This window comes from Lipotes vexillifer, unplaced genomic scaffold (genome assembly GCF_000442215.2).
Source record: "Lipotes vexillifer unplaced genomic scaffold, Lipotes_vexillifer_v1.1 scaffold798, whole genome shotgun sequence".
NCBI lineage: Eukaryota > Metazoa > Chordata > Mammalia > Artiodactyla > Lipotidae > Lipotes > Lipotes vexillifer.
The window spans coordinates 9,555-34,226 of NW_006791593.1; the positions used below are offsets into that span (position 1 = coordinate 9,555).

The 24,672-nt window shown below is 38.4% G+C and overlaps 1 protein-coding gene across 1 annotated transcript in view; it reads left to right on the forward strand.

Annotated features, from left to right (window-relative positions):
• LOC103079147 (serine/threonine-protein kinase ULK4-like) overlaps positions 1 to 24,672 on the forward strand; it is a gene marked incomplete at its 5' end in the record, with an annotated part of 395,550 nt that overhangs the window by 7,383 nt on the left and 363,495 nt on the right. Inside the window, 5 exons of the mRNA XM_007464471.1 lie at positions 8,212 to 8,345; positions 9,749 to 9,870; positions 10,019 to 10,075; positions 24,212 to 24,263; positions 24,366 to 24,460. Coding sequence (XP_007464533.1) covers positions 8,212 to 8,345; positions 9,749 to 9,870; positions 10,019 to 10,075; positions 24,212 to 24,263; positions 24,366 to 24,460 — 460 coding nt within the window. The remainder of the gene's footprint in view (positions 1 to 8,211; positions 8,346 to 9,748; positions 9,871 to 10,018; positions 10,076 to 24,211; positions 24,264 to 24,365; positions 24,461 to 24,672) is intronic.

Here is a 24,672-nt window from a genome sequence, read left to right on the forward strand (position 1 = left end):
AAAGAACCACTTTTGAATCATCTCAGTCTCTGGTTGGGTTAAGGTGATCCAGGATTATATGTAAATCCTGTCTCGGGAAGTCTAACCCTAGGCCTCAAAATATCCTTCCACTGTTCACAGACTGTGTGGATAGAGTCTAACACTCATCAGAAAGTAATCAGGCGTATGAGAAGATAAGATGATATGATACAAAAAACAAATGAGATAAACTACAGTATCCCCAGGGGTTACAATGTAGTTAATCAGATATAGACCTTAAAATAACTATGATCAGTATATTCAAAGAATTTGGAAGATGGAGAATTTCAGTAGACAATTAGAACTATAAAGACAAACACAGTGGATGTTCAGTAACTGAAAGGAAGAACTCAGTGGATTGGGTTAACTGCAGATTAGACACAGCTGAATAGAGAATTAATATACTGTACTCAAATCATCTGGGATCCATGGAGAGCGACAAAAGGATGGAAAATACGGAGAAGAGCAGAAGAGACAGAAGAAAACAGTGGGGAAATGATGGTTTTTTAACAATAAATGGTGCTGGGTCATTTTGGCATCAATATTAAAAAAAACCCCTTTATCTCTAAATTACACTGTACAAAGGAGTTAATTTATGTAGATTGCACATTGAAATGTAAAAAGATAAAACAATAAAATTTCCAGTAGATCAGACCCGTGAAAATTTCTTCATTACCTTGGAGTAGACCAAGAGTTTTTAGCAGATCACAAGAGCACTGTCGTAAAGGAAAGTATCGATAAATTGGATTACCTTAAAATTAAGAGCTTCTGTTCATCAGAATGCATCACTAAAAAAGTAACAAGACAAGCCATAGAGTAGGGAAAAGTATCTGCTATACACATAATCGACATGGGCTCTTAACTAAAATATATAAACAACTGAAGGGCAGATAACCCAATAGAAAAATGAGCACAGACTTGAACAGGAACTTTACAGAATTGGTTTTCTTTGAATGGCCAATTAACACCTGAAAAGATTTGTTAATAATCATCAGGAAAATGCACTTTGGTCACAATGAAATACCAGTGGATGTCCGGAAGCATGGCTATAAGTAAAAAGCCTGATAATGCAGAATTGTGGCAAGGATGTAGAGCAACGGAAATTCTTATACCTGCCTGTTGCAGTGTAAATAGACTTAATCACTCTGGAAAACTGATCATCAGCAATGCCTATTAATCTGAAGCTAGGCATACCTTATGATCCAGCAATTTCACTTCCAAATATATATCCAACAGAAATGTTTCCATGCATTCAGCATAAGAAGTGCTTGGCCGTATTCATTAATTGAAATAGCCCCAATGTCCATCAACAGTAAAATGAATAAATTGTGGTATATTCACACACTGGAATACCACACAGCAATGAAAAAGAATGTAGATGAAGATCTGCAGATATAATGTCAAACAAAGAAGGCGTGCTCTCAGATAACTGGTAATATTTAGTCTGGTGGTTGAAGAGTTGAGGGAATGCCAACCTGTTCTAGAAGTACTCAGCGCATGGGCGGATTTTGTTGACTTTGAGCTTCACACCAAGATCATCTCTATGGGCATTTTGACATGAACTTTAGCATCAATCTCTCTAGGGTGTTTCTCTTGGGCCAGTTAGTTTCACCAAAGTGCATTCCAGGTGTCAGCCTGGGGGGGCAGGGACCTGGCTGCCTGGGTCTGGGGAGCCACCCTGGGGAAGGCGGCTGGAAGTTCTGGTATTCATTGTGCAGAAATTCACCTAGTCTCCTGGTTTTGTTTGGTGGCCCTCTCCTTTTTTTTTTTTTGGCTGTGCCATGTGGCTTGTGGAATCTTAGTTCCTCTACCAGGGATTGAACCCGTGCCCTCGGCAATGAAAACGCAGTCTTAACCGCTGGACCGCCGGGGAATTCCCCTGGTGGCTCCCTCTTTGACTTGGTTTGCTTTCTCCTAGTCTAGAAACTTTCTGTTTGACTTTCTTTAGAGAATAAATCTCCAGACTTCCACCCGTGTGCAAGTCTGGCAGTAGTCACCTAGATTCATTGGGTAGAGGAGGTAATCTACAAATCAAACACTTTTTAATCAGATTTTGCCAAATATTTGTACCTTTGCTCCTTTTCCTTCACCCTTAGTTTTTAGAAGTATCTTTCCAATGCATGGTACCAGGGCAAGTGGTTATCTACTTGGAAAAACAGTGGAATTGGATTTCTTCCGAAATCCATACCATAAATCAGTTTCCAGTGGATTGAAGACTTCCGTGTGAAAGACACTCAAAGGAGAAGAAAGAGAAAGAAGGGGAAAAAAAAAAAGGAAGGGGAACAGGGACAGTTCTGGATCATATAAATAATGCCTCCAAGTCAATAACAAAAGATCAATAACCCATGGGAGAATGCGCAAAAGACCAGAACAGGTATTGCACAAAAGAGAAAATATGAACAACAAAGGAATAACAGAATATGCTTACCATATTAATAATTACTAAAGTTCACATTAGCACCGCAAGATATAAATGAGTAAAAATTGGGTACTATTAGATATTGGTGAGGTGGTTGCTCAGGGGGACTTGTACACTGCTGGTGGGAGTAATTGGGACAACCATTTTGGGAAACCGTTTGGCAATGTTGTGAAGTGGGACATTTGAGGTTCCATTTCTTTTTTATTAATTGAAGTAGATTTGATTTACAGCATTGCGTTAGTTTCAGGTGTACAGCAAAGTGAGTTATGCATATATATGCATATATATATTTTTCCAATTCTTTTCTGCTGTAGTTTATTATAAGATACTGAATATAGTTCCCTCTGCTACACAGTCAGTCCTTGTTGTTTACCTGTTTTATACATAGTAGTGTGTATCTGTTAATCCCATACTCTCAATTTATCCCTCTCTCCCCTTCCCCTTTTGGTAGCCGTTAGTTTGTTTTCGATGTCTGTGAGTCTGTTTCTGTTTTGTAAATAAGTTCATCCCATTTATAATGAGAAAACTGAAGCTTTAAAGAGCTTAAGAAATTTGGGCTTCCCTGGTGGTACAGTGGTTGAGAGTCCACCTGCGGATGCAGGGGACACGGATTCGTGCCCCGGTCCGGGAAGATCCCACATGCCATGGAGCAGCTGGGCCCGTGAGCCATGGCCGCCAGGCCTGCGCACCCAGAGCCTGTGTGAGCTTAAGAGACTTGTTCAAGGTCATGCTGTTAGAAAGTGCTAGGGCTGGGAATTATAGCCAGATTTGTTGAAATCTCTGTCAATATTATCAAGTTAAAAGAATGACCCTACTGAAGGAAAGGAGAAAAATAATCTAGAAATCATAATGGGGCACAGGCCATAATAAAGTTTTGGGGTACTGGTGTGGTATTGCTGTTGATTTACCTCTTGTTTAAAGTCAGCCTGACTCTTGGCACAGTGAGAAGATGGAGGTCTGTAGCTCTTACAGAAAGTAGTAGTCTTTTTGCAGGGCACTCAGCATTTATCATCTGGTAGCGTATCCTGTGTAATTGAGCATTACATCTCCTAAACATTTTTTAAAAAAAATTGGCTGTGTAGAACGATACTATTTCATGTTTTCAAAACATTTTAGCTTAAGTTTTGAATAGATAACTCCTACTCATGGTTCATAATCCAGAAAAATTCAAAAAGTAAGAAACTACACCTCATGCTCCACAGCCCCAGATTACCACTATACAAAATAAAGCATTATTATTACTTACTTATTCATCCTTCCAGAATTTTTTTAAATCCAGGCAAAAGTGAGTATAGATTATATTCCTCTCTTGTTACACAAAAGCATACTATTTTGAACTTTGCTTGTTTTACGTAACGTACCTTGCGTTTTTGCCCAAAATATATGTAAAGCTTGCTCAGTTTTTTGGTAGCTACATTGTAACGGTGGACTGTATTTTATTTAACCAGTCCCCTTTTGCTGGACAGTTTCCACCTCAAATTTTTGCTGTGTGTCATATGTATACAGGTATTTTAATAGGAATTGGAAATGTTTTTTCCCAGTTTGTCTTAAAAATCTTTTAGCTTTATTGAGATATAATTGACATAGAATTACAAGATATTTAAAGTGTACATCGTGGTGCTTTGATATATATATATATATATATATATATATATATATATATATATATATATATATATATATATATATATATATATATATATATATATATATATATATATATATATATATATATATATATATATATATATATATATATATATATATATATATATATATATATATATATATATATATATATATATATATATATATATATATATATATATATATATATATATATATATATATACATTGTGAAAGGATCCTCCCATCTAGGTAACACATCCGTCACTTCACATATTTTCTGTTTTTGTGTTTGGTGAGAACATTTAAATTTTACTCTTAGCAAATTTGAACTGTATAATACAGTGTTCTCAATTATAGTCACCAGGTTTTACGTTAGACCCTCAGACCTTACTCATCTTGTAGCTTAAAGTTTTGTACCCTTATACCAGCTTCTCACTATTTACCCCAACCCCTGGCAACCACTTTTCTATTCTTAGTTTTCCATGAGTTTGACTTTTTTTTTTAGATTCCACATATAAGTAATACCATGCAGTGTTTATCTTTCTCTGTCTGACTGATTTTAATTTAGCACAATGTCCTTAAGTTCCATCCTTGTGTTGCAAAGCAATTCCATTGCATGTATATGTCACATCTTTTTTTATCCATTTATCTATTGGTGACCAAATGGGGGACGTATTTTTCCCCAATTTATTTGTCTCTTGGTTTTGCTCATGGTATCTTTTCCTAAGCAGAAGATTTTTTTTACTTCTTATGTGATCCAGCAGTATAATCAAACAGTAGAATTAAGAAAAAGACCTTGGGGGAAATAAGGACCAAGGAATTGATGTAGAGAACTAGGTAAAGTCTTAACAGCAATCTCAACAGCCATATGTATCTATTCAGCTGATGTTTATTGAGCCCTTATTTTGTGTCAGGAACTATGCCCAAAAGTGCAATGATGTTGTGGTGAGAAAAATCAGATACAGTCCTTGCCCTTGGCTATTTTTAAATTTACTGGAATGACAAACATTATCAGATAATAAAAAATATATCAAGAAATTGCAGTTGAGTAAGGGCCTTAATGCTATGAGACAATGTCATAGGTTTAATTTAAGAAGTCAGTGAAAACTGCAGTGAATTATGAAATATGTATAGGAGTTCACTGGCAAGGAGCAGAGAGAAAAGCCATGCAGGCAGAGAGGCAGTACCTTGTTGCTGGGGGAGGTATTGAGTTTGAGGGACTGTAAGAAGAACAGTATGACTGCTGGGGAGAGAAAGCAAGTGGAAGCTGGAGAGATAGTTGAGGGTGTTGTAAGTTACGATAAGGAGTGTTAAGAACTCCCATGTTAAGAAGAGTGGGGTTCCACTGAAGGGTTTTAAACACGGGAGCAAGGTGGTGGGCAAGATCAGTTTAGATGTAAGGTGTGTAAGGGTTAGAGTAGAAGCAGGTAGGCCAGCTAGGAGGCTCTGGTCGTAGAAGAAGGAGAAGGGAGTTTGGAAGCTTGCATTTGGTGAGGAGTGGAAAAGTCTAATGGTTTAAGGAGTATTTAATGATTGACTTGGTGTGGGAAGTGACAGAAAGGGAGGTGAGAGGGATGACTCCTGGGTGTCTGGCTGGTAGAGAGTGATGCTGTGTGGTGGAATATTATATTCTGAAAGGCAACCAGTTTTGTTGGGATGATAATGGTGTTTTTTGGGGATCTGTAGAGTTAAGAATGCCTTTGAGACAAGCAAAAGTAGATGTCAAGTCAAGTCAAGTCAGCAGTTGAATGTACAGGTCTGTAGCTTGAGACACCAGGTTTGGCCTGTACATAGGTGACTGGAAAATGTCTGTGTAGATAGGTGGTAAATTAAATCATGGGTGGGGATGAGATGACCTGCGTGAGATGGGTAGAAAGAAAAGAGTAGTGGACCCAGGACTGAGTTTTGATAGATTTGAGCATTTAGGAGCATGAACCAACAAAAGACCCAGAGAAGGAACAACTAAAGAACCCAGAGAAGGAAACTAGAACTGTATGCTGTCATGATGTATAGACGAGCAGGAGTGGCAGGTGTATTGAACCCTGCTGAATTGTTCAGACAGGTGAAGGCAGACAGGTGTCCATTGGCTTTGATGTCATGGAGGTTGTTGGTGACCTCAGAGCAAGTGATGGGAGTGAGAGCAGACTGTGGTGGGTTGAGGAAGTTAGGAGGAAAAATGGAGATACAAGGTGTAGATTTCTGTTTTAAGAGGTTTTACCGAGAAAGGGAGGAGAGAGGCAGCGGGGCAGTTGGTAGAAGGATGTGAAAAGCATTTTGTTAAATGGGAGAGAGTCAATATATAAAAGCAGAAAACGAGTAATTGGCAGATTCAAGGTTCTGGGAAAGTGGAAGGGAATGTGATCCAAAGCACAGTTGGAAGGAGAGAGAGGTCTGCAGTTGTGATGGGAGGAAAGGAGCCTAGGATAGGACACACAGTAAACTGAGAATTAGGAAGAAGAGTGTTTTTCATGATACTCTCCGTTTTCTCTGGACAGTAGGAGGCAAAAGCACTCACTGAGAGTCTCAAGAGAGGATGGAAATTTCAGGGTATAAAGAGAAGAAAAATTTGAAGATAGACTGGGAATAAGTCGACCAGTGAAATGTAGCTGGGCACTGGTACTGTCCAGTGCCACTGAGTATTGGTGACATGCATTTCCAGTAGAGTGAATCTGCCCCATATTGAACTTGAGCAGCCTCTCTGCAGATGTACAGAAAGTATATAGACCATTGGATTCATCCAAATCATTTGGCTACATGGGAGCAGAGGAAAGAAAGAGGGCAAGAGTGTAAGTGAAGGAGTGCCGATGGATTGGGAGAAGATGTCATGGATTCGATTAGTGGAAGTTCCCAGCAGGCTGAAGGACTGTCACAGTGGGAGATCGTGCAAGTAGGAATAAGAGCAGATTACGGTCAGAGGGCATGTTTGTAATACTTAGCTTGGAGGGGATGCAGTTGAATGCCGGAATCTTTAATGTTGGAAAAGCTGTTCAGCAGATGGCGAGACTGGGCAGGGAGATATCGTGACCCATCTTGGGGAACCGAAAAGGAAGATGGTGTTTTCTGGTCCCGCTCCTTAGCTGGGCTGATGGAACAGGTGTCAACTAAGCAAACTTCTGATTCGGTTCCATTCCCAGGTGTTTTACTAATAGGGCTCCAAATAATAATAAGCAGGAAGGCAAAAGGATGCATAAATCTACTAAGAGAACCACGTAAATGCTAAATGTTAAGATTTCAGTGTACGTTACGTATGTGTATTGTGTCCAGAACCACCCCTTTCCAGTTTATAGTGGGAGTTTTTGGAAGTTCTGAGAAGTAGAAGTTGGATGGGATGAGTGATTGCAACAGAGCTGGAGAGATGGATAATGGCAAGGGAGTCCAGCAAGGGAGATTGCTGTAACGGGGCCTTTGAAGTCAGGGGACTCATTGCCTTTTAGAGTTTCGGGGACTAGGAACTTGGGGAGTGGGTCCAGCAAAGGGAAGGAAACGTGGGCCTAAAACTTTTCAACAATACCCTAAGTAACCAGACTGATGGTTCAGTATGTCCCCTAGTTCTGGATTGGAGGCAGTTGGTTCAAAGATTGATATTTAATAAATGCCAATTGTTTGAAGAAGAAATAAGTTTATTGAGACAGATTTCATAAACCCAGTGGACAAAAGGGCATGTGAAATCCAGATGTTCAGATAGTGTCTGCTATCTATATCACCCAGTGCTGAAATGAAACTTTTTCTTTGGATTTATATACACAAGTTTAAGACTGATGACCAACACAAGTGCAGACAACTTGTGGTTCTACTTTGAATCGTCAAAACACCAAAGCCCTCTTCTCTCCAGACACTTCTGTTTGCCTTTCATCTGTCATCTGAAGAATGTGGTTTCCTTTCATGGGCCAGAGGCAAATGAAGTCAGGGCATTGTTTTGTAATACGTTGGCAGAGAGCTTCAAAGTTGCCTTATTTTCTCTCTGCATAAATGTTTCGATTTTTCTAAGGCAAAAATAGACTGTGCTTGACAAGTTGCTCCAAATCTAAATGTCAACAAGATGGGGACTGTGCCCCCTGGAAACACTTGCCTTGGTGGCATGTTCAGGCAGGTGCTATCAACTGTTTTATCATGAGAGGTAATCTTTTGCATTTTGCTGTGTGTAGACTGGTGATGTACATCGAGAGAGACAGCAGAAAGACCACTTCAGGCAAGGAACAGCAGAGCGGCAATGAGTACCTGTCCAAATGCCTGGACCTGCTCATCTGTCACATCGTGCAGGAACTGCCACGAATCCTGGGTAAATTGGAGTCTTGTCCTCAGGCCCCTTGCTGCTTACCTTTCTGCGACTTGGCATTTAGGCATCCCTTCTTTCTTTGTTCTTGCCGGTCTTTTTTTTTCAGGCGAGTGCAATGACACTTTTTCTTGAATGTGTAGTTTCAAAATTTGAATGTGCCTTATCTGTTTTCATAATTATTTTGTATCAGTGACATGAATGAGGCAATGAGCAGGCTAACGGTTACATTGAGTGTCATCTAGCAGTTTTGGAAAATAGAAGGAAAGCATTTTAATTGGTTAAAATTGGACTTAGGCTATCATTTTAGGTAACTTTTCTCAAGATTTCTCTCTGCATAATTCTGAAGAAAAGCTTTTTCCTTCAGGTTATAGCCACAAATTTATTTTTTGTTAAAAAAAATTTTAAATGCATAGGCACTAACAATATTAAAGAATTTTGATATTAGAGTTCAAAGTTTAAAATTTTCTTTGGTCTGAATAAAAGATGAAAGTAATAATGATTTGCAAAGGATGTTTATTACAGCTAACAAAATTGGTTATTCCACTGTTATTTACAGACGTGAAAATAATCTAAGGAATGCGTACGCGTACGTTTAGTTTAAATCTCATTCCATGCTTTTCCAGCAGATGTAGCTATAAACCAGAAATGTTTAAAATGTTAAATTTGACCCAACCCATTATGGTAAAAGATATTTAGGTGCAGAAATTCAGAATATTAAATCAAAGTAATGAAAATATCTTCATGGCTGATTTGACAGTAACTTTTTGCTCCTTACTAATACTGTGGGAGATTTTTGCCTGTTAATGACTGAAAATAGAGCATTTCAAAATTTATTTGGATTGTAACCTTTTTAAAATCTGCAAACCAAAGGCCATGAGCTGGTCAATTGATAGTTGAGTTTCTTATTACCTGACTCGTCCTATCCTAGGAGATGAGGGATTCAGGTATCCAACAAACAAGTTTTATTTATTATTGGACTTGCCATCCAATGAGAAGTATTAGGAATTGATATCTTATTACTGCCATCCTATTCTGTTATTAAAAAATTCTGATCTATAATCTATTCACTTGTAATTTTTTAATAACTTTTTTCTGTTTACAAAGGTAATGAGTGCTCATGGTTGAAATTCGGAAAGTGCAAAAAAAAAAAAAAAGAAGAAAAAAATCATTTCTGTTTTAAATTTCTAGGTGAGAGATCAATTTTATATCCATCCTGACCCTAGAGGCCACAACTTTCTGTTGTAATGTCAAGAGTTGTGAATAAAACAATGCAGCTTCTACCCACTTCTTTTATTTGGAGATTAATTGCCTCACTCAGCAATCCCATTAGTGTTCAACCCACAACCAGTGGTCCCTACGTATCTGTGGTCTCTAACCTCACGTGTGCTCTGGGGTGTGCTTCGCAGGTGACATTCTGAACGCCTTGGCTAACGTTTCTGGTCGTAAACACCCATCCACAGTTCAAGCGAAGCAGCTGAAGATGTGTCTCCCCCTCATGCCTATAGTGCTTCACCTCGTAACGTCTCAGGTATCATCCTGTTTGGAAAAAATGTATAAAAATGTGACTCCCTTCTTTGTAAACTGGAGCTGAGAAACATCAACTCAGACAAAACATTTTCATTTTACTTTTGTACATGGCTTTCGGGATTTAATCTGTGGAAACTTTCATCACACAGGTATTTCGACCTCAAGTTGTAACAGAAGAGTTCCTTTTCAGTTACGGAACTATTCTTGTGAGTAATGCTGAATTCTTCACGTTCCTAATAAAAATGTGGCTGTCTCTACTGTTTGTGGGATTTGGTGTCAGAATGAGGTAATTTTAAAGTCTTAGTGGTATTTATTTGTCTCTAGGGAAGTGACCTTTTTATATTTTTATCTGTTGACTGTAAGAAAATTTGACATTTGGAGGAAAAATACATTCTCTCCTGATAATGCACTTTGTTCAGAGACAGACCCAAGTAGCGTAAATAAGTCCATAGACAACATTTTCATAGATTTTGATATTAAACATCATGAAAAAATTTTAAATAATAAACTAAAAAATTTTTATATATTTATATTTAAAGTGTGCACTTTGATACACTTTGATATGTGCACCCCTACGTTTATAGCACCACTGTTTACCACAACCAGGACATAGAAACAGCCTAAATGTCCATGGACAGAAGAATGGATAAAGAAGATGTGGTACATATATATAATGGAGTGTTACTCAGCCATAAAAAAGAATGAAATAATGTCATTTGCAGCAACAGGGATGGACCTAGAGAGATTATCATATTAAGCAAAGTCAGTCAGACTGGCAAATATCATATGATATTGCATATATGTGGAATCTAAAAAAAATGATACAAATGAACTTACTTACAAAACAGAAACAGAATCACAGACATAGAAAACAAATTTATAGTTACCAAAGGGGAAGATGGGGGAGGGATAAATCAGGAGTTTGGGATTAACATATACACACTAATATTTAGAAAACAGATAACCAGAAAGGGCCTACTGTATAGCACAGGGAACTGTATTCAGTATCTTATGGTAACCTATAATGGAAAAGAATCTGAAAAAGAACAGATTTATACATATATAAAAAATGGAATTCTGGGAATATAGTATCATCATTTACTTTGGCTAGCATTGTTGAGTTTTGTGCAGTATCTCTTTTTGTGATGGTATTTCTCTAACTTGAGCTCAATTTTTTGTTTTTTTTTTGAGCTCAATTTAACCTTGCCTTTAATTTTGAAGAGGTGAGTAACAACGAAAAACAAATCATCATATTATCTTTCACTTTGATTTTTGCTCACAAAAAATAGTCTCTTTGTTCAAGTTGTGGCTTGTGAATTATGTTATCTTTTTCCCTTGCCTGGAATAGTTACAGTATGTACTATTGATAAAATGGCGAGCTGTACATAGGGTCGCACGGCATCATCTTTGGTCTTACTTTGATATTAATAATGAACAGTGAACGGAGATTTTCAAAATGCCATGTCATATAGGTATCTAGTTAAAATGAAGTAAACATCTCAATTTTATTGCTTGTTTGGAGTAAAAAAAAAAAAAAGATTGCCACCCACAAGTGAGAATATAGTTTTCTAGAAGAGTCATCATACGGTGAAGTATGATGTTTTGAAGTATGAATGTTGAGTAGAGAGGTCACTGATTTTTGTAAGCAGTGTGTTTAGTCAGTGCCGTACGGGTCCTTTTGTACTCATTTTCGAAGTGTTATCATCCTTGAGTCCTGAATTCTACAAAGCACATAATTTTCCTAGTACATTCATGAATTTGAAAATTATTAGAATTTTGTCTGCCACCTCCTTTAATTTGCTTTTTAATCGTTTTAGAGGACAATGTGGGCATCATTTTTAGGAGAACTATAATTCTATATTTGTAACTCCACTGCACTAACATATTGATGCCTGATAATAGTAATTTTGCCCTTGTAGCCCACCTTGGAATATTTTGGCACAGACTGTTTGGGACAGATATAATTGTGTTCGTTCTTTTATTTTTTCTCATGTGTAGTACTTTTCTGTGCCTACATTAACTGAGTACAGTTTAGGTTTTCGAGGAACTACCAATATAAAAGTCCTCCAATATAAAAGTCTTTGTGGGCTTTAGGGAGACCTCATCTGCTCCATGTAACTCATCGGCTTCCACTGAGAAAGGGCCTCCTCATCTTCTTCTCCCAGGGGTGCGTGTACCCTTTGAAGGTTGGGGGTGTTCTGTAGGGCTCTGTATGGGTTTTCTTAACAAAAGCACTTTCAGGGGATAGAAAATAACTTGCCTAGTTCAAAGGTAATTGTGACACTGAAAATTCTGTAGCAGTGGTTTCCCTGATAATGTCGCTCAAGTACTGGGAGTTCATACACATAATGAAAAAGTTCTTTTGGCTCTCTTTGGACCATTTTCCTGGTTTGAGTCATGGCCAGTCCCAGAAATCTTTTGTTATTTTTCTTGCCTCATCTGTTATTTGGCCTTAGCCGTGTGTTCATCTTTCTTTACTCGGTGTTGATGGCACTGATGAGACACTAGTCCAGGGAGAATAGTGTTGGCTAAAATCAAGGACCTGGATTTAGTTACCCACCCAGCTCTAGTGTACGTTAAGATGAACCGTTGAGAGATGTTGCTTCTGTGAATTGATTCACAGTCTGCTCAGAAGATGCCACAAATATTGTTGAAGTCACAGTGCCCCTCTGGTGCCGGAGGCATAGGTAACTCCCCGGCAGCCTATAGCCCCTTAGAAGTTCATGGTGTAGATTTGCACAGTAAAGCCTCTTGAGTTTTCTGCTTTAAAAGAATTACTTTACATTTTGCATAGGCAAGGCTTTCCTGAAGTTGTTTGAGAGGTTTTGGGTTTGTTTGTTTGTTTTTTTCTGGGGGGGTGGTGGTGGGAAGGTTGCACAATTATAAATGTTTGTAGGCCAGTGTGCAGAATGGCTTTGTGGAACTGGCCAGAGCACAGTGCCTCTCCCGTCCTGGTGGCCTGAGGGACCAGACCATTCATTTGTATACCCTTAGCACTGTGTTGTGAAAGCCCTGTTGTTCTACCTGGAAGTAAATATTAGTTTTAGTGTTTCTCAAAATACGTCTGGTTGAGTAGCTACTGTATTATGGCAGGCCTGTTGTCCTTTTATATTTAAAAAATACACCTTAGTTTGAGGTATTCAAGCTTGGTCCACCTTTAGTAGCTGTATACTAGGACTTCTGCTGAAGGAGCTCTCCAGGAACTGCTGGCCTGCCTCAGGTGGTGTGGGGCCAGCAGTCAGGGTTGGTGTGATCTCCCCTCATTAGAAGGCTCCTGAAAGCACAGGCTGGAGGGGGCACTGGAATTGTGTTTCCCACTGGCTTCAGTTTTCCTGCTGGCACCAGGCATGGTTTGCCTGTTAACCTATAGACATCTTTTATCTTTTTGGTAGAAAAATTCAGGGTACTTCTTAGATGGAGGCATGAGTAGAGGAATTAACTTTCTGTAAACACTTCTTCTTCCCCAAGTAAAATGAAGTTTTGGTCTCGTTGTGTTTTAAAGAGGCAGGTGTTTGGAAGCAATTTAACAGGACACTTTTAAACCATTATTAAGCTTTCAAAGGGTCCAGGCCAAAGAGAACTACATAGCTGATAATTTCTATTTTCACTTCTTATTGGCAGAAGCAATGTGCCATTGTATCTGGCTCCCTCTCCAGTTTAAAAAAAAAAAAAAAAAAAAAAAAAAAAGTACCTAGGGGTACTTTTAGCAGGGAAGCATCTAGGGAAGTGCTATGGGGAAGTTCCACGGTTAATTTCACCATAGTTCTTTCGAGCCTCCGTTGAATTGGGCTGAGAAACAGGAAGTAATGACATGAAGGAAATCTGTTTGAGAACTCATGGTGTGTATTATCCTTATGTTCACTGTGTTTCTTGTGTCCTTCTGAAAGTGCTCTTGATGAATGAGCTGAGGAAGAGGACTTTGTTCTTAAGTTCTGGCCTCATCAGTTTATAAAAGGACAGTGGTTGTGTGGTGGTTATAGTTTTCTACAAAAAGACATCAAAATTCAAATTTTCAAATGAAAGAAATGATAAAATTATTGTGATTTTTCACATAAGAATATAATTACAATCTCTGTCATTGATAAATCTTCACTCATCCTGGGCATTGGGTTGATTATTAAAAGACATACTCCTGCCCTCTGCAGATTTTTATTTATTTATTTATTTATTTTTATTGTTTTGGCTGCACTGTGCAGCTTGCGGGACCTCAGTTCCCTGACCAGGGATTGAACCCGTGCCCCCTGCAGTGGAAGCTCTGAGTCCTAACCACTGGACTGCCAGGGAATTCCCTGCAGATTTTTATTTTAAGTGAATGTTGTTTTGTTGATAGATTGTGACTTCACTTGTAGCAGATAAAGCAGAGAGAGTGTACTCTTGTATTTTTTTAAAAATATACTATATAATTATTTTTTTTAAACATCTTTATTGGAGTATAATTGCTTTACAGTGGTGTGTTAGTTTCTGCTGACTGTATACTTACTCATGGCCACACGAATGTTCTTGTTGTAAGGTTTTTTCCTTTCTTTTCCTTTTTTCTTTTCTTTTCTTTTCTTTCTTTCTTTCTTTTTTTTTTTTTTTAATGCAGACCCCGAATTGATACACCCACCTTGCTTTGAGAGCTTATTCTCAGCTTCTCTGAATAGTAATGCAGGGCCCTGGTCTGCCCTGGAGGCACAGCTTTCCCTTTTTCTCTCTAGATAGGGCCATTTTTTTGCCCCACAGTAAGTGCCCATCCTATTTGTTCCCCTGCTAAACTCCCAGCTTTGAAGCTCACACCCTTAGAAGATGCCCCGTGTACTGTGGTCATCTACAGATTTTTCTGGGTCATTGCTTCTCGCTCAGAGTCTTTTAGCACTGGGCTCACTGTCATTCTTAGAGAATCGGGTATCCCTAGGAAGGATGCTTCCAACACCTCAGCCTCTCAGCTCCTCGACCACCTCTCTCCCCATGAGCTTGTCTTTCCCTCCCTCAGTTCCCTCCGCCCATGGCCTTATATTCAGCGTCACTGCTCTCTGGCTCCCACACCTAATTTTCAGCTCTCTAGCCCTGCTCCCCATCTCCAACAACCTTTTAATTCCTCTGAGACTTAAATAGGCCTTTTACCACTTTGCACTCACCATCCTGCCCTCCCTGGGCCCAGTGACTTTTCTCTTTACTCCCCTTAGAGTCCCTGGTTCAACCCCTATCCCTGCCACACACACCCGTAATCCCTCTCCTGTCTCTTCCTCCGTTGTCCTCCTCTGGCAAACCCAAATCCTCGTTCAGTTTAATTCTCTACCTACCCCACCCCTGCTTTGAGTGACTAAATATGGCTAGAGGAAAACACGACGAAAAGAGCTGGTCTCACTTTAAATTCATGACTGCTCGTCGCAAACAAGCCCTCTCTGCAGACTGGGACATCTAGTTCCTTTTCCTAATTTATACACCTTCACGCTCACCTAGATGACTGTTCATACGTTCCCTCCTCTCCTTGAATCTGCAATGCCTCCTGCCCTGTCCTCACTCTCACCTGATTAATTCCTATTAGACTGAGAATGAGGAAGAAGAAATAGATCCAAAGAGATTTAAATTGGTAAATCAATGAAACATTCAGTAGGGATTTTTGTTTTTAATTAAACTGGGGAAGTATAAAGAAGAAAATAAATTGAAAGAACCCTATAGTTTCACCATCTAGAAAACCCTTGTCGCTGTTAAAACAGAAAAAAAAAAATTAATGCATGTGCATAGCTAGAAAATTCCAACAGTGCAGAAAAGCAGAAAATGAATAGTGAAAGCGTACCTCCTGGGCCAGTGGTCCTGCCCAAAGGGAGCCTCTGTGAGTGGTTCCTGTGATTTCTTCCTCGAAAATTTTTGTTCACATCTATGTTTGTATATTATCTATATATGCTTTAAAAAATTATATATAAAGATCATACTATAAACACTGTTTTCCCTCTTCTTTCTTTACTTAAGCAAGCTATTGACATTTAAGTAGATTTATTGAAGTCAAAAGACATCTTTTTATGAACTCTTTTCAGCATCAAATCCATATTTATTCAGCCAAAGTTATGTGCCCATGTTGAAATTTTATGAAATTATTTCAGCCAAATTATTACGAAAAGCTTACAGTGCCTCTTTTTATTTATTATGTTATTTCATTGTTAGTCTTTTTTGTTTTAGTTGTAGACTGAAAAAGAGAATTCAAGCATTTATAACATATATGCTTATTAACGAAAATGTAGAAAATTATAGTGATATTGGAAGAAAAATATCACCTGTAACTATCAATGGTTAACAACCATTGTTAACATATTGTTGTTTACTTAGTGTTTTCAATTCATGTATATGCATCTGTGTGTAGAAATCTACGTATGTATGTATAAGATATGTATATGACTTATACCAATACATGTGGTTGAAACTATGTTGTGTATATATAGATTTGTATTCTTTTTTCCATTTAACATTGTATCATAACTATTTTCCCGTATCTTAAATTTTTTTTCACTTTTTTTTTTTTTTTTTTTTTTTTTTGCGGTACGCGGGCCTCTCCCTGTTGTGGCCTCTCCCGTTGCGGAGCACAGGCTCCGGACTTGCAGGCTCAGCGGCCACGGCTCACGGGCCCAGCTGCTCCGCGGCATGTGGGATCTTCCCGGACCGGGGCACGAACCCGTGTCCCCTGCATGGCAGGCAGACTCTCAACCACTGCGCCACCAGGGAAGCCCTTTTTTCACATTTTAATGGCTACATACTGTCCCATCAGTATGAACTGTATACAGTTTGATATCATTTCAGTAAAGTTTAAAAGTACTGAAACAAAAATAGTATTTAGAGACACATGTATATGTGGTAAAACTATTAAGAAATGCTGAGGAAATGATAAATTCACAACAGTGGTTATCCCTGGAGGAATGACAGGCAGGTGGGATGTGGGAAGCTCATGCAAAGAATTGGGAATATCTTAGTTCTTAACTCAAATGGTAGGTTTAAGAGTCTTTATTCTTTATAACATAAAATCTATCTCTATATTTTCTTTTGTGTATGTTATATAGAGTCTTTTTTTTTGAATTTTTGAATTTTATTTGTTTTATACAGCAGGTTCTTGTTAGTCATCCATTTTATACAGATCACTGTATACATATCAATCCTAATCTCCCAATTCATCACACCGTCACCCCACCCCCCGCTGCTTTCCCCACTTAGTGTCCATACGTTTGTTCTCTACATCTGTGTCTCTATTTCTGCCCTACAAACCGGTTCATCTGTACCATTTTTCTAGGTTCCACATACATGCGTTAATATACAATATTTGTTTCTCTCTTTCTGACTTACTTCACTCTGTATGATAGTCTCTAGATCCATCGACATCTCAACAAATGACCCAATTTTGTTCCTTTTTGTGGCTGAGTAATGTTCCATTGTATATATGTACCACATCTTCTTTATCCATTCGTCTGTCGATGGGCATTTAGGTTGCTTCCATGACCTGGCTATTGTAAATAGTTCTTCAGTGAACATTGGGGTGCGTGTGTCTTTTTGAATTATGGTTTTCTCTGGGTATATGACCAGTAGTGGCATTGCTGGATCACATGGTATTTCTATTTTTAGTTTTTTAAGGAACCTCCATACTGTTCTCCATAGTGGCTGTATCAATTTATATTCCAACCAGCCGTACAAGAGGGTTCTCTTTTCTCCACACCCTCTCCAGCATTTGTTGTTTGTAGATTTTCTGAAGACGCCCATTCTAACTGGTGTGAGGGGATTCCTCATTGTAGTTTTGATTTGCATTTCTCTAATAATCAGTGATGTTGAGCAGCTTTTCATGTGCTTCTTGGCCATCTATATGTCTTCTTTGGAGAAATGTCTATTTAGGTCTTCTGCCATTTTTGGATTGGGTTGTTTGTTTCTTTAATATTGAGCTGCATGAGCTCTTTATATATTTTGGAGATTAATCCTTTGTCCATTGATTTGTTTGCAAATATTTTCTCCCATTCAGAGGGTTGTCTTTTCATCTTGTTTTTGGTTTCCTTTGCTGTGCAAAAGCTTTGAAGTTTCATTAGGTCCCATTTGTTTATTTTTGTTTTTATTTCCATTACTCTAGGTGGTGGATCAAAAAACATCTTCCTGTGAATTATGTCAAAGAGTGTTCTTCCTATATTTTCCTCTAAGAGTTTTATAGTGTCCAGTCTTACGTTTAGGTCTTGAATCCATTTTGAGTTTATTTTTGTGTATGGTGTTAGGGAGTGTTCTGATTTCATTCTTTTACATGTAGCTGTCCAGTTTTCCCAGCACCACTTATTGAAGAGACTGTCTTTTCTTCATTGTATATCCTTGCCTCCTTTGTCATAGATTAGTTGACCATAGGTGCGTGGGTTTATCTCTGGGCTTTCTATCTTGTTCCTTTGATCTATACTTCTGCTATTGTGCCATCACCATACTGTCTTGATTACTGTAGCTTTGTAGTGTAATCTGAATTCCAGGAGCCTGATTCCTCCAGCTCCATTTTTTTCCCCTCAAGACTGCTTTGGCTATTCAGGGTCTTTTGTGTCTCCATACAAATTTTAAGATTTTTTCTAGTTCTGTAAAAAATGCCATTGGTAATTTGATAGGGATTGCATTGGATCTGTAGATTGCTTTCGGTAGTATAGTCATTTTCACAATATTGATTCTTCCAATCCAAGAACATGGTATATCTCTCCATCTGTTGGTATCATCTTTAATTTCTTTCATCAGTGTCTTATAGTTTTTTGCATACAGATCTTTTGTCTCCCTAGGTAGGTTTATTCCTAGGTATTCTATTCTTTTGGTTGCAATGGTAAGGGGGGAGTGTTTCCTTAATTTCTCTTTCAGATTTTTCATCATTAGTGTCTAGGAATGCAAGAGTTATCTGTGCATTAATTTTGTATCCTGCTACTTTACCACATTCATTGATTAGCTCTAGTAGTTTTCTGGTGGCATCTTTAGGATTCTCTATGTATAGTAGCATGTCATCTGCAAACAGTGACAGTTTTACATCTTATTTTCCAATTTGTATTCATTTTATTTCTTTTTCTCTGATTGCCATGGCTAGGACTTCCAAAACTACTTTGAATAATAGTGGTGAGAGTGGACATCCTTGTGTTGTTCCTGATCTTAGAGGAAATGCTTTCACTTTTTCACCATTGAGAATGATGTTTGCTGTGGGTTTGTCGTATATGGCCTTTATTATGTTGAGGTAGGTTCCCTCTATGCACACTTTCTAGAGGATTTTATCATAACTGGGTGTTGAACTTTGTTCCAGGCTTATTCTGCATCTATTGAGATGATCGTATGGTTTTTATTCTTCAATTTGTTAATATGGTGTATCACATTGATTGATTTGCATATATTGAAGAATCCTTGGATCCCTGGGAGAAATCCCACTTGATCATGGTGTATGGTCCTTTTAATGTGTTGTTGAATTCTGTTTGTTAGTATTTTGTTGAGGATTTTTGCATCTATGTTCATCAGTGATATTGGTCTGTAATTTTCTTTTTTTGTAGTATCTTTGTCTGGTTTTGGTATCAGGGTGGTGATGGTGGCCTCATAGAATGAGTTTGGGAGTGTTCCTTCCTCCACAATTTTTTGGAAGAGTTTGAGAAGGATGGATGTTATCTTTTCTCTAAATGTTTGATAGAATTCACCTGTGAAGCCATCTGGTCCTGGTCTTTTGTTTGTTGGAAGATTTTTAATCACAGTTTCAATTTCATTGCTTGTGACTGGTCTGTTCATATTTTCTATTTCTTCCTGGTTCAGTCTTGCAAGGTTATACCTTTCTATGCATTTGTCCATTTCTTCCAGGTTGTCTATTTTATTGGCATAGAGTTGCTTGTAGTAGTCTCTTAGGATGTTTTGTATTTCTGCGGTGTCTGTTTTAACTTCTCCTTTTTCATTTCTAATTTTATTGATTTGAGTCCTCTCCCTCTTTTTCTTGATGAGTCTGGCTTATGGTTTATCAATTTTGTTTATCTTCTCAAAGAACCAGCTTTTAGTTTTATTGATCTTTGCTATTGTTTTCTTTGTTTCTATTTCATTTATTTCTGGTCTGATCTTTATGGCTTCTCTCCTTCTGCTAACTTTGGTTTTTTTTTTTTTATTATTTTATGTATGTATGTATGTATGTATGTATGTATGTATGGCTGTGTTGGGTCTTCATTTCTGTGCGAGGGCTTTCTCTAGTTGCAGCAAGCGGGGGCCCCTCTTCATCGCGGTGCGCTGGCCTCTCACTATCGCGGCCTCTCTTGTTGCGGAGCACAGGCTCCAGACGCGCAGGCTCAGTAGTTGTGGCTCACGGGCTTAGCTGCTCCGCGGCATGTGGGATCTTCCCAGAGCAGGGCTCGAACCCGTGTCCCCTGCATTGGCAGGCAGATTCTCAACCACTGCGCCACCAGGGAAGGCCTAACTTTGGGTTTTGTTTGTTCTTCTTTCTCTAGTTCCTTTAGGTGTAAAGTTATGTTGTTTATTTTAGATTTTTCTTGTTTCTTGCTATTGCATAGCTATAAACTTCCCTCTTACAACTGTTTTGCTGTATCCCGTAGGTTTTGGATCATCGTGTTTTCATTGTCATTTGTCTCTAGGTATTTTTTGATTTCCTCTTTGATTTCTTCAGTGATCTCTTGGTTATTTAATAATGTATTGTTTAGCCTCCATGTGTTTGTGTTTCTTACATTTTTTCCCCTGTAATTGATTTCTAATCTCATAGCATTGTGGTCAGACAGGATGCTTGATATGATTTCAATTTTCTTAAATTTACTGAGGCTTGATTTGTGACCCAAGATGTGATCTGTCCTGGAGAATGTTCCATGTGCAGTTGAGAAGAAAGTGTAGTCTGCTGTTTTTGGATGGAGTGTCTTATAAATATCAATTAAATCTATGTGGTCTGTTGTGTCATTTAAAGCTTCTGTTTCCTTGTTTATTTTCATTTTGGATGATCTGTCCATTGCTTTAAGTGAGGTGGTAAAGTCCCCCACTATTATTGTGTTACTGTCGATTTCTTCTTTTATAGCTGTTAGCAGTTTCCTTATGTGTTGAGGTGCTCCTATGTTGGGTGCATGTATATTTATAATTGTTATATCTTCTTCTTGGATTGATCCCTTGATCATTGTGTAGTGTCCTTCCTTGTCTCTTGTAACATTCTTTATTTTAAGGTCTGTTTTATCTGATATGAGCATTGCTACTGCAGCTTTCTTTTGATTTCCATTTGCATGGAATATCTTTTTCCATCCCCTTACTTTGAGTCTGTATGTGTCCCTAGGTCTGAAGAGGGTCTCTTTTAGCCAGCATATATATGGGTCTTGTTTTTTATCCATTCAGTGAGTCTGTGTCTTTTGGTTGGAGCATTTAATCCATTGACGTTTAAGGTAATTATTGATATGTATGTTCCTATGCCCACTTTCTTAATTGTTCGGGGTTTGTTTTTGTTTTTGTCTTTTTTTTGTGGTACGCAGGCCTCTCACTGCTGTGGCCTCTCCCGTTGCACAGCACAGGTTCCGGATGCGCAGGCTCAGTGGCCATGGCTCACGGGCCTAGCTGCTCCGCGGCATTTGGGATCTTCCCGGACCAGGTCACGAACCCGTGTCCCCTGCATTGGTAGGTGGACTCGCAACCACTGCGCCGCCAGGGAAGCCCTGGGGTTTGTTTTTGTAGGTCCTTTTCTTCTCTAGTGTTTCCCACTTAGAGAAGTTCCTTTAGCACTTGTTGTAGAGCTGATTTGGTGGTGCTGGATTCTCTTAGCTTTTGCTTGTCTGTAAAGCTTTCGATTTCTCCATCAAATCTGAATGAGATCCTTGCTGGGTGGAGTTATCTTGGTTGTAGTTTCTTCCCTTTCATCACTTTAAGTATATCATGCCACTCCCTTCTGGCTTGTAGAGTTTCTGCTGAGGAATCAGCTCTTAACCTTATGGGAGTTCCCTTGTATGTTATTTGTCATTTTTCCCTTGCTGCTTTCAATAATTTTTCTTTGTCTTTAATTTTTGCCAGTTTGATTACTATGTGTCTTGGCATGTTTCTCCTTGGGTGTATCCTGTATGGGACTTTGTACACTCCCTGGACTTGGATGGCTATTTCCTTTCCCATGTTAGGGAAGTTTTCGACTATAATCTCTTCAAATATTTCCTCGGGCTCTTTCTCTCTCTCTTCTCCTTCTGGGACCCCTGTAATGCGAATGTTATTGCGTTTAATGTTGTCCCAGAGGTCTCTTAGGGTGTCTTCATTTCTTTTCATTTTTTTTTTTCTTTATTCTTTTCCACAGCAGTGAATTCCACCGTTCTGTCTTCCAGGTCACTTATCCATCCTTCTGCCTCAGTTATTCTGCTATTGATTCCTTCTAGTGTAGTTTTCGATTCAGTTATTGTATTGTTCATCTCTGTTTGTTTGTTCTTTAATTCTTCTAGGTCTTTGTTAAACATTTCTTGCATCTTGTCGATCTTTGACTCCATTCTTTTTCTGAGGTCCTGGATCATCCTCACTATCATTATTCTGAATTCTTTTTCTGGAAGGTTGCCTATCTCCACTTCATTTCGTTGTTTTTCTGGAGTTTTATCTTGTTCCTTCATCTGGTACATAGCCCTCTGCCTTTTCATCCTGTCTGTCTGTCTGTGAATGTGGTTTTCGTTCCACAAGCTGCAGGATTGTAGTTCTTCTTGTTTCTGCTGTCTGCCCTCTGGTGGGTGAGGCTATCTCTAGCTCATTTTTTAAAGGAAACAAACTGATATATTTCCTAACTGATTGTATGTTTCATAATATACTGGTAGGAACACTTTATTGATTGTGATGAATTATTGGAGCGTCAGCATGAACTAGCTTGAGAGTTGAAAACTCCTGGGGGCTCAGTCTAAAGTAGGGGACACTTTGTGGGTTTTACCTCCAGAAGCTCCACCTAGTTCTCACATTAAAGATTGGGAAACAATCTCATGTTCTTGACAGTCCAGTGATTAAGACTCTGCACTTCCAATACAGCGGCTGCAGGTTCAATCCCTGGTCTGGGAGCTAAGATCCCACATGCTATGCTACTAGTGTTGGAGGGTCTACTGCAGAAGTGGGGGGTGGCTGTGGTTTACCGTGGGGACAAGGACACTCTATAGTCTTTTATATTTACCAAAAATTTTAAGAAAATCATTGGATTATAGTAAGATCTGTTGATATTTTCCACTCCAGGCTAATTGCTGACTTAATTATTTTTTATTCCAAGGTTATCTTATATTTTATTTGCTATTTGTTATGATATCTAAAATATGATATATTTACTATTTTGTGAGCTAGGGGCAGGCCCTCAGTTGCAGTGTCTCCGTGCATCACCAGCACAGGTGCTCCGCCTGTTATTAGCCGGGGCAGTGATGGTTTCATTCACATCATGTTCACAGAGCACCCCTTCTGTTCGGAGCACTCACTTGGGGTCTGGGAGGTTCACCCCAGGTTGTTCACAGCTGAGCTGCTCAGGTCTGCCTCTGAAATATTGTTGGGGGTCATCCCACAGGGAGGCATGGGCATGGTGTGTGGGGCACAGTTAAGGGAGTTGGGGTCGGGGTACAAAATATCTAGGAGGGTGTCAGAACAGTGGTGAATTTTGAAGACAGGCCTTTAACTGCTGCATCTTGATGCAGTACTACTGCTCAGGGTAGCTAAAGCTTGACCTCGCTTTGAGATGACTGTTGCTCCTGATTCATTGCCATCCTCACTAATGTCCCAATGTACTGCATGAGTAAGTGTGGCACATTGGAAATGGTTTATGTGTCAACTGGATTATCCTCACTTTAGCAGGTTGACCTTTCTGTGCTTATATTGCTATTGATTTTATTCTAACATTTCGTCTCACTGGTAGTGATTTGTATATTTAAAAATGATTATAGTTTATAGTGTATATATACTATTCATATGATCATGTTTCAAAACTATGATTATAGTGTTCATAATATGTATATAGTACTTAATGCCTTCCATGAGTTATTTCATTAAGAATGATAGATAGAGTTTTGGGCAAAATGTTACTGTTTTTTTAAGGACTGTCATATAAATATGATTTATTTGCAGTTACCATTCGTGTGTAGTGTAGAATTATCCAAGTTTAAAAAAAAATTTCTAATGACTTTTGTGCATTAACTCGATCAAGAGACTTTCTAAAAATATTATCTTTCTGCCTATGGATAAAGAAATTAAAGCCTACTTATCACATGAAATTTAGAAACTGTAGAAAAATATAATGAGAAGATAAAAATCACTTGATTCCTACTGCCTGGAGTCATCATGGTGAACATCTGTAGGATCATATATTCAGTTTTTTCTGTGCATGGTTCTTATATCAGAGCTATTTTAAAATCTCTATTTATTAACATTTTTATTTTTTACAGAGTCATATTAAATCAGTAGACTCAGGAGAAACTAACATAGATGGAGCCGTAGGTGAGTAGACCATGGGACATTTTACATCTTTACTTGAGGTATTCTGATATTATTATTTTGGACATATAAATAAACATGTATAACAATTAACTGTATTTCTAGGACTGATGGCATCAGAAGAATTTATCAAGATCACCCTGTCAACTTTTGAAGCAGTGATACAGTATCCTGTTTTATTGAAAGACTATTGCTCTACGGTCAGTTCTGGCAACTTTGGAGAAAGATATTACTTTGTTTACTTGGTAATTCCGTATATAAAGAGACTAGTTTACATGTGCTTGGTTCATATATGTTCCTCACATGAAATAACCATTGAGAAAAGTTGCCCCTTGACAGGATGAACATAAGAAATCCCTTCCTTCCTTGTTGACTTGTTTTTGGTGGTTCTTTGCTCATTATTCTCTTTCCC